The sequence below is a fragment of the Chlorocebus sabaeus genome, chromosome 11 (genome assembly GCF_047675955.1).
Source record: "Chlorocebus sabaeus isolate Y175 chromosome 11, mChlSab1.0.hap1, whole genome shotgun sequence".
NCBI lineage: Eukaryota > Metazoa > Chordata > Mammalia > Primates > Cercopithecidae > Chlorocebus > Chlorocebus sabaeus.
Window position 1 is genome coordinate 106,426,196 of NC_132914.1, and position 13,993 is coordinate 106,440,188.

Consider the following 13,993-nt stretch of genomic DNA (forward strand, 5'->3'; position numbering starts at 1 on the left):
AGGACATTTTAATTTCAAAGAGAAAGGCACCTTCCAGCCCCACTGCCCTGGGCTCTCCTCCCAAGGCCTGTTCTGCTCCCGCTCTGGGAGTGTCACTTCAGTTCCTGGGTGAGAGGAAAATTCAGCCCTGCTAACCCTGAGTCATCCATGTCACTGATGCCTCTCTGCCTAGGGTCACCTCCAAAGGAGACTTTGAGAAGAATCAACTTCAAAAGACCCAACTCTGGCTGGGCATGGTGGCTCATGCCTGTAATTCCGGCACTTTGGGACGCCAAGGCAGGCGGATCACCTGAGGTCAGGAGTTTGAGACCAGCCTGGCCAACATGGCAAAACCCTGTCTCTACTAAAAATACAAAAAGTAGCTGGGCATGGCAGCATGCGCCTGTAATCCCAGCTACTCGGGAGGTTGAGGCAGGAGAATTACTTGAACCCGGGACACGGAGGTTGCAGTGAGCCAAGATCTCGCCACTGCACTCCAGCCTGGGTGACAGAGCAAGACTATCTCAAAAAGAAAAAAAAGACCCAACTCCTTCCACCCGCTTCCTCCACTCTCCCTCCATCTCTGACTCCCCTTCTTTCTTCTGTGTCTGTCACTGTAACTGAGGGACCCTAGTAGCGTTTGGTGTGCTTCCTAACCTTCCTGAGCCTCAGTTTCCCCATCTGTAGAATGGGGGCAACAACAATGGAGGCAGAGCACCCACAAGAGCTGTGCTAAGCACCCATCCTCTCCTCTTTCCCCTCCTCTGACATGGCGTCCAGGGTCCCCGATCTCCTATGGACCTGTCTCCACCCCACTCACCCACAGTCCCCTGCATGGTACCAGCCCTGCTGCTGGGTCGCCCAGAGCCACTGAGGCAGGCTTTCTGGGGAAGAGGCTGGGTGCCTGCATTTAATGCATCCCCCAGCCTCAGGTGGTTCCTGCACACCCAGTGCTGGGGAGCTGTGGCCCATCCCGCCCTCCTCCTGTTGAGGTGGCCCCTGCCCTCACTCAGGTGTGGTGTGTGACAAGCCTCCGTTGCACTAACGGTCCCAGTTGGGGCCAAATGTTCTTCTCCACTTCTCCGTGTGCCTTCCTCTGGGTCTACGCATCTTCTGTTCCCTCACAAAGGACGCCTTTCCTTCTCCCTCTGTGCACATTTCAGTGTCTCCCCATTGGATTCCCCATTTCTCTGAGCCCCAGGGAGCACTCTAGTTGACCACAACTTTCTTCTGAGCCCAACTGGTGGCCCAGGGAGGGCAGGGGCTACACCTTCAGGTCTTGAGGGTCCCTAAGGGTCTGGCAGGGAGGAGACCAGGACAGGACAGGGGTTGAATCCCCTACTGGGTGCGGGCAGCCCCCAGACACCCTGGTGCTGAAGCAAGGACCCTCATGCCCCCACAGGAGGAGCCAAACTCCCAGTGCCCAGCACAGGGCCAGGTACACGAAGGCTGCTCCACAAGTACCCACAGATGAACACAGATGTGCAAACAGACCCAGCATTCTGGTTGCTCCACCCACACTCCCCTGGGGTCAGCTGTCTCCCCATGGATGTGGCATGGGGTGGACAAGCCCCTCGTGTGCACCCAGCCCTGAGCTAAAGCCACTTTCACATTGGATCTCACATCATCCTTGCAAGAGCCTGATCAGGCAGGGATTGTTATCATCACCACCTTCCCATTTGCCAGATGAGAACACTGAGGCCAGAGAGGAATGGGCCTGTCTAGGGTCACCCAGCCACAGAGTGGTGGAACCAGGACATCCACCTCCAGAGACTGGGTTGGCCACAGCAACCGTATCCTTTTCTCCCTGGCTGAAGAAGTGTGCTGTTACAGAGGTCAACAACCTCCAGGCTGAGGACTAGTACTGGTCCGTGGCCTGTTAGGAACCGGGCTGCACAGAAGGAGGTGAGTAGCAGGTGCCTGAGCTCCACCTCCTGTCAGATCAGCAGCGGCATTAGATTCTCATAGGAGCGTAAACCCTATTGTGAACTGTGCGTGCAAGAGATTTAGGTTGCCCACTCCTTATGAGAATCTTTTGTTTTGTTTTGTTTTGTTTTGTTTTGTATTTTTGAGACAGAGCCTTGCTCTTGTCACCCAGGCTGGAGTGCAGTGGCACGATCTTAGCTCACTGCAACCTCCGCTTCCTGGGTTCAGGCGATTCTCCTGTCTCAGACTCCCAAGTAACTGGGATTACAGGCGCCACCATGCCCAGCTCAGTTTTTGTATTTTTAGTAGAGATGGGGTTTCACTATGTTGGCCTCGCTGGCCTCAAACTCCTGACCTCAAGTGATTCACCCGCCTTGGCCTCCCAAAGTGCTGGGATTACAAGCGTGAGCCACGGCGCCCGGCCTCCTTAGGAGAATCTAATGCCTGATGATATAAGGTAAAACAGTTTCATCCCGAAACCATCCCCCTTCCTTCACCCAGTCCATGGAAAAATTCTCTTTCACAAAACCAATCCCTGGTGCCAAAAAGGCTGGGACTGCTGCTCTGTGATATCTAGAAAATCCTCCCAGTGTCTCCCCAATAGACAGCCACGAGCAGCTTTTACATTTAAGTTCATTAAAATCAAATCAATGTACAGAGTTCCTTGGCCCACCAGCCACATTTGAAGTGCTGAATGGCCACACGTGGCCAGTGCAGATATGAAATGTTTCCATCAGTGGAGAAAGTTCTAGGTGGCAGTGATCTGTGATCTGAAACAATCCTTTCTATCTTGATGGAAAAAAAATCTGTGGTGCGGTGTTCTTACATTGCTTTAAAACAACTAGAAATTTGATTTAGATCTGGAAATTTAAGGAGATGATTTCATGGAATTTTGAGTTTTAGTATGTTTCATTATAAAACGAGTACCCCATCCGCCATCCCCACCACCAGCAAGGAGGCTGCAGGGAAGAGCTCTGTAAAAACAGGAGCTGTGTATTAGGGCAACTCACAAAATTGTGAGCCCCCCGTCCCAGACCTATCCAAGCAGTAGCCGAGGGGATGAACTGCCAGGCCCCTGTTGGATGAAAGGTGAGCCCAAGCAACCTCTAAGGTTCCTTTTTTTTTTTTTTCAGACAACAGACAAGAGTTTCGCTCTTCTTGCCCAGGCTGGAGTGCAGTGGCACAATCTTAGCTCACAGCAACCTCCACCTCCCTGCAACCTCTGCCTCCTGGGTTCAAGCAATTCTCCTGTCTCAGCCTTCTGAATAGCTGGGATTACAGGCACCTACCACTATGCCCGGCTAATTTTTGGTATTTTTTGTAGAGACGGGGGTTTCACCATGTTGGCCAGGCTGGTCTTGAACTCCTGACCTTGGGTAATCCATCCACCTCGGCCTCCCAAAGTGCTGGGATTACAGGCGTAAGCCACCGTGCCTGGCCCTTCTAAGGTTCGTTTTGATGCAAAGACCCCCGACATTTGTGGGAGAAACCTGCAGGTCAACCCCCTGGGTGCATTTCCAAAGTTCCATCATCTTGGGCAAGCACCTTTCCCTCTCCAGACCTCAATATCCCCACCTATAAAGCAGCAGCAACAGAGTAGAGGGTTCCCTCAGGGCCACAGGTGTGAGCTCCTCCTGGCTGTGTGACCTGGGGCTGGTGACTTATCTGTCCTGGGCCTCAGTTTCACTGTGCAGACAGTGGGAATAATAATAGCAGCTACCCTAAGGGAGCTGCCTAAGAGAAAATGACAACAGTTCAGCAATAATTTATTTAAGCATCAGATCAGATGAGGCATCTGTTCTGCTGAAAAGGCAGGCAGATCTATTAGTTCAGGGGTCCCCAGGGTGACTCCTGACAATGTGTCTTTCTCAGACTACATGGGTGATCTGTCACCCACAGGGAGTCCTCATTAGTGAGCAGAGAGCTTTTTGGGCAAAAAGAACATAAAAGACCTATCTGGTGCTCCAGAGTCTCCTTGAATTCAGTAGTTCACCAGCAACTTCCCCCGCCCCTAAAGACACTTCTTGCTTTTCAAAGCTCAACCTCTTACATTGCCTTAAAATATTAAGGCCTATTACATTGCCTTAAAATATTAAGGCCTCTTACATTGCCTTAAAAATATTGCAGGTGCATATTTTTCCTTATCAAAACACATATGCACACACACACGTATGCACATATGTGCACACTACACACGTGACGCACACATACATGTGGACACACCACACGTGCACACATACACATGCACACACAACACACATGTGTATGTAAACACACACATGCACACGCCCACAGACCCTAGAGACTTCATTACTCCCTTTAACAGAGAGGAAAGGTGAGGTCGAGCCAGGTGACCTCGCCAAATCCCCAAGCTTCAGCAGCCCCAGGTAGCTGCTTCAGCTCCTCCCTCCTTGGGCCTCAATTTCCCCATCTGGGATGCCACCGGGGCCCCTTTAGGCAGCCCCCCCTTTGCCAGGAAGTAGGGGGATGCTGAAGGGTTGGATCCCTTTTGAAAGAACGGAGCATGGAGCATTCAAGGTCTGAGACAGATCCGGGCTAGGATTGAGGGTGGCACCCTGGGAACATCAATGTCAGAATAACACTCTATCATTGGTGTAATCCATTTCCCAAGTACCTCCTATGTGCTTATGACTTCCTGGGTGTTACCTGTGTGCCCTTCTGAGTTTTGCTCAGGAGGCTCTGAGTTCTGCAATGCCACATCCTAAGCCCATCCCAGCTGGGCAGCCCAGCCCCGGGTCCCCCATTGCTCTCTCTGTGGCACTGCAGTGGAGTGCTACCCAGGTAGGCTTTGGGGGTCAGTCAGGCCTAGGTCTGGTCACTTAGCAGCTGTGAGGATTGTCTGCAGCTGTGTGCCTCTCTGAGCCTCAGTTTGCACATCTGTAAAATGGGAGGGCTAATGCTCATCCATCTCACGAGGTATGGTGAGGATTGGACGAAGGCACACAGGTGGGCCGCTCACCCCAGTGGTGGTGGTCCCCTTCTAGTAAACACCTCCTGAGAGTATGGAAGAGTGAGCCCCGTGAAGACAGCCAACAGCAAGGTGTCCGGCACTCGGAAGTGTCTGCTTTATTCCACAGCATTTCTTGAACTCTTACTTGCCAGGCACTGTTCTGGCAAGCAGAAGCAACTCTGCATCTGAGGAGATAACTTTCTGATTGACTCCAGAATGCACAGGAGAGACCCCTGCATGGGATGCCACCTTCTGCCAACCCCCTAGGTCCAAAACTCCCCAGTCTCCTGACAGCCTGTGGGGGCAGCTACCTGTCATCCTCATTTCACAGATGGGATGGCTGAGGCCCAGAGAGATGAGTGACACATCTCAGCCACATAGCATATCAGCAAAGGAGCTGGGATTTGAACCAGGGATGCACTGAGAGCCTGGAGCCTCTTCACGCAGCTGCTCTACCGGTTTGGTTGACATGCAGGAAGGGCAAGCCCTCATCATATCATTTATTTAAAAACTCAGAGTGTGCCCAGGTGTGATGGCTCATGCTTGTAATCCCAGCACTTCGGGAGGCTGACGCAGGAGGATCACTTGAGGCTAGGAGTTCATGACCAGCCTGGACAACATACTGAGACCTTGCCTCTACAAAAATGTTTTAAAATTAGCCAGGCATGGTGACGCATGCCTGTAGTCCCAGCTACTTAGGAGGCTGATGTGGGAGGACTGTTTGAGCCACAAGTTTGAGGCTACAGTGAGTTATGATTGCACTGCTGCACTCCAGCCTGGGTGACAGAGAAAGACCCTGTCTCTAAAAAAATAAAAATGAAAAATAGAAAATAAAAAAATCCAGCGCCAGGTATCCCCATGGTGTCACAGCCACTTGTCAGGGGACCCTGTGGTGGCTCTGGGCAAGGCAAAATGCCACTGGAGTCCATGGCTTCCATCCTATGCTGACAGGGAGACCAACCCAACCCACTTTAATGGACAATGTCCTTAATTAATCAGTCGTGTTGCTGGAGGGAGGAAAGAAACTGGCAGGGAACAGGAGGACAGGGACCAGGGGGACCTGCATTCCAGTCCAGCTCCACTCTTAATGGGGAAATCTTTGGCAGATAACTCAATGCCCTTTGAACCCCAGCATCCTCACGTACCGAACAGAGGTGAGAACAGACCCTGCCTCTTAGTTTGGGGTAGGCAAACCACAGGTGCTGCGTTTGGCTCCAGGTAGGCACTGGAGAACTGTTTCTGGAATGGATTTAACACCCAGCAGCCAAAGTGACCTTTTACAAGGGACATCGGAACCTGTCATTGTCCTTAAAACCCACCAAGGGAGTGAGAGTCAAGCTCCTCACCTTGACCTGACACTTGGCCATCTCCTTCCCCACCTCTCTCATTCCATTCTTTCTGCTCTAGCAACCTGTCCATCTCTCAGCTCTTCAAACATTCTAATTCTCACTCATCTTAAGATCCCTGCACACACTGTTCCCTCTGCCTGGAATGCTGTTCCATGCACTCATTTATAGCTGGTTTTTCTCAGCCTAAATGATCTCTCCTGCAAGAGGCCCAGACCCTCCTTATCTCTTCCTGTGTGTGTCCACCGAATAGTTACTTTGCAATGAGATATTTACGTACACGTTTCCAGTCTTTCTGCCATAGGATGGCAAGGACCAGGAGGCCCTCTATTTTGTTTAGCACCTGGCATAGGACCCAACACCCTGTGGGCATCTATAACATACTCTCAAGTATGAAAGCTAGAGTCAGAAAGGGAGGAAGAGTCCTCAGCCCAGCCCCAACATATCTTGCATTCTTCAATCTCCATCCATTTTCTGCCCAGCTTAAATACCACTTCCTCCAGGAAGCCCTCCCAGACCAGTCCAGCATCTCCCAGTCTTCCCTTGTCCTGAAATGGTTAGCGCTGTCAGTATCTACACATAGCACAGACCACTCATGGTCACCCACTAATATAACCCAGGCATCTGTTCTTACCCACTCCACCCTTCTAGATACTAAATGGCAGGAGGACAGAGATGGATGTGTCTTACACCTCATTACAAGACCCATAGCAGCCAGCTCTGAGCCTTTCATTTGACAAATATTTGTCCCCCTAATGTGAACTGGACCCCCATGGCCACTGTCCCGTGATTGTTGCCATAGAGGTGAAATGCAATGAACTCGCCAAAGAGCCTGGCAGGTGCCCACACAGGGTCACACATATTTATGGATGGATTATAGTTTCTGGGGAATCCTTGCCTACATAGCTAAAGTCCACAGACCACAATTAACTCTTTATTTCCTACCTTGGGATTCCTTAGGTTGATACAGCAATTGTATAGAGGAAAGAATATCCATCTTGAGTTTAGTTCAAATCCCATCTCAACCCCTTTGTAGCTGTGTGATTTAGGGCAAGTCACTTCACCTCTCTGTGCCTCAGTTTCCTCACAAGTAAAATGGAATAAGAATTCTCACCACACGGGGCAGATGTGAGGATAAGATCAGGTAACCTCTAAGACAAAGCCAGACACATGGTAGGTACTCAGACCACATTTTTCTCTTCCCACTTCATTCGCTCCTCTGCGTTGTCATTTAGGAGGGGTGTGCCTGACAAATATTGCCTCAGAGTGGGGGTCAGATCACTATTCCAGGGACTCAGAGACATGCCCTGCCCTACCTGGGCGGCAACTCTACCCTGATTACAAGGTTTTGCCTGCCTTCTTGAGACGTGGTTGGTAAGAAACTGTTACATCACTGAAAGCTGCTCTTGTTCCCAATCCAACCATTATACAAAAAGGGATTAAGCATTTCATGGAGGTGTTTATTTAGCTAACACATCTTTTGTAACCATGTACAGGAAAAAGAAAATCAAATACAATTTAGCAAGCTCAGAAATTCGCAATTGGCCAAGGGTCAGTGTAGTGTGAAATGATTTGATTAGGAATTTGGATAAAAGAATCTTTCCTTTCTAGAACAAGGGTTGACTTGGGACTTAGAATGTGCATGTGTGTGAGAGTGCATGCACACATGTGTTTTTTAGGGATGAAACTGCAAGATCTGGAAAGAGTCGGACCGCAGAGAGGCTACCTCTCTTCCTTACCCATAAGGTCACCTGAGGAGCTGTTCTCTCCACCCTGAGGGTGAAGGGATGAGAAAACATCGGGATGGTTACTGCCCCTCAGAAACAGAGTCCCTTCCAAGGAGATCACAACTGACGGGTGAAGTCACCTGATATGGGTTAAACTATCCCCACACGTAGTGTGAGTTCAAGAGAAATGTATTATCCCTTGAGCATGAAGCCTCCCTGTGTTTCCATGGATGTGTTATTTTCATGTGATATTTGTCTATTCATCCATCTATCCAGTACATATGTGTTAACTTTTATCTACCATGTGCCCAGCATTGCAGTCCACAGATAAGAGAACCACCACCCAGAGAGGAAGGGCTTTTCCCCAAGGTCACCTCATTTTTGAGAGCAGGGACTGAGATTTTGGGAAGTGAACATCCAGGACGAGGATCCGAAAGGAGGACCACTGAGCCTCATGGCCCTGGGAGAAGGTGAGGGTCCAAGAAGTCAGAAGCCTGCCTTCCATCATCTCACTGGGCCTCAGTTTCCCAGTCTGTAAAAGGAGCTTGTTGGACCTGACCTCCAGAATAAATTCTAAAAGGTGGGGGCAGGTGATTAATAATTTAAGTTCTGCCCCTTCATAAATGTGTGCCTTTGAGCAAGTCATGTCTTTTGACTTCAGTATCCTTATGTGTAGATTGGGATAATGTCAGTACCTGTCTCATGGTTGTTACTATAAAGAAATGGCACGCCTGTAATCCCAGCACTTTGGGAGGCTGAGACAGGTGGATCACTTAATGTCAGAAGTTCAAGACCAGCCTGGACAACATGGTGAAACCCCATCTCTACTAAAAATACAAAAATCAGCTGGGCGTGATGGTGGGCATCTGTAATCCCAGCTACTCGGGAGGCTGAGGAATTAGAATTGCTGGAACCCAGGAGGTGGAAGTTGTAGTGAGCCGAGATCGTGCCACTGCACTCCAGCCTGGACAGTAGAGCCAGACTCCATCAAAAAAAAAAAAAGGAAAGAAAGAAGAAAGAAAGGAAGGAAGGAAGGGAGGACGGGAGGAAGGGAGGAAGGGGAAAGGGAAGGAAAAGAAGAAATGGGACGCCACCCTTGCTAAGATGTTTTGCAGGTGCCTGGCACACAGTACGTACTTAATAACTCTGTTTTAGCACCTCTAAGGGTGGACTTTCCTCCCACCCCCCGAGCTAGAGAGAAATCCAGCTAACCCAGGTTCAGCATGAGCCCTGTTTACCGTTGCCCAAGAGGTCAGGACCACCCCCGGTCCCCTGCCCCTTCGTCAGCAGCGGGGCTGAGAGGCTGCTGCCAATTTGCTGTCTAGGCTCCGCCACTGACTCCTGACAGCTCCCCAGGGACAGGGCAGCCGCCTCTAGCTGCTGTCCCCGCCCTCCTGCACACAGCCATTGAAAATTAACGGCCAAACTCGGCCCCAGGGGGATGGAGAGCCAGGCGGCTGCACAAGAGGCTGGACCCACAGCCTGCGTGGTCCTTGGAGCCCTTCTCTGGAGATGTGGGAGGGTGAATGAGAAGCCCATACACTTCTCCTGGGCTATTATTTGGGGAGAAAAATGGGCGTGGTTGGAAGCGGGAAGTTACTGTGTAATGATAAAACCCCCTCCGCAAGAAAGCACTCTCTCCCAGGCCCCTCCGAGTGCCTGACCCACTTGAGATACAGAATCCTTCCAGCAAACCTGCAAATTGGGTGGCTCCATTTCACTGATGAAGAACCTGAGGCTCAGAGAGAGGCAGTGACTCGTCCAGGGTCACACAGCGGTGAGGTGATGGAGCAGCTTATTCTGTTCCAGCACCCATGCTCATGGCCAGTGGGACTTGGGGCCGGTGGTCACAGATGGTGGTTACAAATACTCTCAGGGTGCAACTGCTTTGGGGCCAAGTCTCCACTGTATCCATGATGAGCTGTGCCAACTTGTTAAGCCATATAAATAGGCTCAGCCTTGGTTTCCTCATTCACCAAATGGGCCCAAGAGTGGTACCCTCACAGGGTGGTTTTGGGAATTTGATGGGATTTGATGGGGATTTATGCCAAGAGCCTGGCATAGGCAAGGCAGGCAGTAAAAGGTTAAGAAACCACCAGCTGCTATTATTATTGTTATTATTATTATGTTATTTTGCCTTCTGGATACTCTGGTCGTTAGATATAAGAAAACACAGATGGGCATGGTGGCTCACGCCTATAATCCCAGCACTTTGGGAGGAGGTCGAGGCAGGTGGATCACTTGAGGTCAGGAGTTTGAGACCAGCCTGACCAACATGGCAAAACCCTGTCTCTACTAAAAATACAAAAATTAGCCAGGTACAGTTGCTCTCGCCTGTAATTCCAGCTACTAGAGAGGCTGAGGCAGAATTGCTTGAGGCTGGGAGGTGGAGGTTGCAGTGAACTGAGTTCACATCACTGCACTCCATCCTGGATGACAGAGTGACACACACACACACACACACACACACACAAAAACAAAACAAATGAACAAAAAAGCCCTGAATCCACGTGAATAGGAAAGGCTTGCACCAGACCAGGAGCCTGGGCACCTCTGGATCCAGTGCTGATGGGAACAGGCCTACTTCTCCTCCCCACTCCCCTACCCCTGACCCCTGCTAGCTGGGCAGTGGACTGGCTAGGCATTGCCAGGCCCCCAAGACGCTCTCTGCTTGCCCTGCCCTGTTTTTGGAGAAGGCCAGCTGCTTAGTGCCCCAGACAGTTTGTCAGCTGGGTGGCCCAGATGAATGGCGCCAAGACTCTGGGGCGAGTCCGGTGGGAGCCCCTCCTGGGCAGCACCTGGGCATCTGGATTCAGGGTTTCTCCCTCCCTCCAAGTTCCTCCTCACTTCCCATCGTGAAAGCCCTCCATAGATGTGTCTCTTGCAGGAAGCCAGACTCTCTCATGTAACTAAGTGGTAACAGCAACAGCAACTACTGATTATGTGTTTCTTGCTCTACAGGCTTTATTTACTTAATCCTCCCAGCAACTGCATGAGGGAAGAGCCATGATCATGCCCATTTTAAAGATGAGAAACGAAACCAAGTCACTGGCCCTGCCTAAAGCTGGCCTTTGAACCTGCATGTGTCTGAATCCTAGCAATTGTTCTCACTCTCTGACTCCCCTATCTCCAGTGCTTTTAAGGGGTGCTTTTAGGTAACAGTAAGATTCAATGTCTTTGAGCTGTTAAAGCCACCCTGGAGGAAGGATGAGCTCGCCCAGGCTTGCAGCTAGGAGGGCAGAGGTAGATTCACCCTGGATACGTTCTGTGCCTGCTGGGTGTCAGGTACCTTCATAGATAATATGATACATATCTCACTTAACCCTCCAGAGCTAGCCTTTATTATCCCCATTGCACAAAACTATGAAAGTTCACAGGTGAATGTGCTCATAATTGGTGAACGGCAGAGCGAAAAATGATTAAAAAATTGTCATAACAACTCCATGCAGTGGGTACTATTTCTATCTCCATTCTACAGATGAAGAAGCTGAGGCTCAGAGCTCCACACAGCCAGAGAAGTTGGGATTATAATGGACTTGAAAGCCCAAGCTGCTAACCTTTACACTGCCACTAACTCACTTGGCATTATTTAAACCCTGTGAGTGCTGGAAGGAAGCCTAGAGGCCCTTGGCTGTGTGATCTTGGGAGAAGCCATTTCATTTTTCTGAGCCTCAGTTTCCTCACCTATACAACAGAGCTCATCAGAGCAACCTCCTGAGATGAGGTGAGTGATGGGGGATGGCACACAGTAGGTGCTTGCAAACTGCCACGTACCTGGCCCCAGCTCTGCACACAGCAGGCTCTCTGCAAATAGCTGTTTGAATCTGTGTCCTCATTTGGATCTCAGAAGGCAGCCTCCAGGCCCACAGCCCTCAGGAAGCAGCCTCCCTCTAATTGGGGACTGTGGTCTGCCCCAGCAGGCACTGCTGGTGAGTTGCAGTGACCCCGGGGGGCCAGACAACCCCTGGGTAAACAGGGCTGATAGGAGGTGACAGCCTGCTCTTCCCAGGCCAGCCCTGGTCCTGTCCCCATTCTGTAATCTGGACTGTGCCCCCTCAGCCTACAGACACGTTGCTTGCTTTGTCGGGGGGGCCCTGGAAACCAGGTCAGGGCTCCCTGGCCTCAAGGGAAGAAAGGCCAGGAGGGGACTCCAGGTCCTTCCTTTTCCTCCTTTTCCCTCCTGGAGACCTTGGACAAGCCCTTTCGCCTTTCTTGGCCTCAGTTTCCCCAACTGTAAAAAACAGGGGGTGCACAGACTGGTTGACCCCCTAAAGGCCTTTTCGGCTATGAGGTTTGAAGACAAAAAGAAAGAGAAGGGCTCTGAAGGCTTCCATGCATCCTCTCACTTGTACCTTGCTTCACCCTGTTTCAAGAAATAACTTCCTTTGGCCTCAGTTTCCATCTAATTTACTCTTCAAACACATGAGGCCTAGAAGAGACCTTAAGATCATCTAATTCAACAAGATCAATTAAATGACGAGGAAGTGAGGCCCAGGGCAAAGAACCTGCTGAATGTCACACAGACTGGCTGAGAACCTAGCAGATCTGACTACTTTCTTAACATCCATGGAGAGGATAGAACCCAATTCCTCCCAGAAGGGTGTTTTTTTGTTTTGTTTTGTTTTGTTTGGCCGGGGGGGGTGGGATGGGGAGCATTTCCCACAGGGCCCATTAAGGCCACTGTAGGGGAAGCAGTAGCTGCTATTGTCATCTTAACATTCACCAGGAAGCCCAAACAGTATCAAATGCAGAAAGGGACCTCTTTTGGAGGGGACAGGAGACAGAAGGCATTTTGTGGTCCCACTGGGCCAGGTTGTGGCCCAGACACCCTTAGCAAGATCAACATTGAAATCAACACCTTCCAGCTCTCCTGCAAAAATCACAGAATTGGACATAACAATAGTTCTTGGGCAGTTTCAGAAACCATAAACAGCATATAAACACTTTGAGCAATTAAAAAATATACAGTTTGTTATTGTTGGAGCCCTCACCTGTATTCCTGTGGAGAGGGGTGGTGATTTTGCCCTGAGTTTCGAATAATTCCTGACATTATGGATGAGATGTCACTTTCTATCATCTCCTTGGGAAAAGACAAGCAGAAAACAAAGCTCCCGTCAGCGACGATATGGACAAGGCAGAAACCCACACTTTTCCCGCAATTCAGAAAGATGGAGTGCAATCAACTCACAGGACACTCTTTTTTTTTTTTTTTCTTTAAAGAAAAAAGTTCTAGAGGATTCCTGGGCATCTCAGGTCACTTTCCCAGGGCAATTCTACAGGGTTTTAGAAGCAAATGAAGAGAATGAAGTGAAATTCCCGCTTCTTTCGAATTAATGGGGGAAGAGCAGGGGAAGCCTCTAGAATCCAAACGTCAAACCCCGGAAATTGTGGACTCACAAAATAGGAATCAGAAAAACCGATTTCCTTCCAAGCCTTATATTTTCAACCTCAGTTTGGTTATGATCACTTTGAAAATAAGGGGCAGTTGGATGTGACATGTGTATTTCTCTGGGGAAACAAATTCCCACTTGCAAAGGGAATAATCCCCGCAAGCTCCTGCCCTGGAAATGCCTTCAGAAATGCCACAAGTCCTTACTGGAAAACCAGTCCAACCACCCCCACCCCCGCAACACACAAACACTGCCTTAAATTAAAAAATAAAAATATTTGAGTTCCTTAAGTTTCTCAAACTCCAAGCCTGAACCAACATAAAAGCCCACCAAAGGCTCCCAGTTCCGCCCCCAAAGCCATCGAAGGATTCCCAGGAAGGAGGAAAAGGGAGCAGAGGGAGGCGGCCCCGCAGCCCCTGCGCCCGGGTCTCTACCCTGGAAATGCAATGCCCGGCATTGCCCGGGAGGAGGGAGCAAAGCCGACCCTGCAAGGCGGTACCTGGAGCCGATCCTCGCGGGGCCGCCGCTGCCGGCACTCCGGGGGCGGGCAGGGGTTCCGGAGGGGGGCTCCCTCGCGCTCACCCCTCGCGTTCCGCAATTTGGCCGCCGTCGCAGCTCGAACCGTTTTTAAATTTCCCTCTCTGGAGCTGTCCA

At 50.3% G+C, this 13,993-nt stretch overlaps 1 protein-coding gene across 1 annotated transcript in view; it reads right to left on the bottom strand.

Annotated features, from left to right (window-relative positions):
• Nucleotides 1-13,026, bottom strand: part of FOXN4 (forkhead box N4) — a 30,565-nt gene extending 17,539 nt beyond the window's left edge. The window contains exon 1 of the mRNA XM_073021350.1: nucleotides 12,941-13,026. Within this exon, the coding sequence (XP_072877451.1) occupies nucleotides 12,941-13,026 (86 nt within the window). The remainder of the gene's footprint in view (nucleotides 1-12,940) is intronic.
• Between the last annotated feature and the right edge of the window lie 967 nt (nucleotides 13,027-13,993).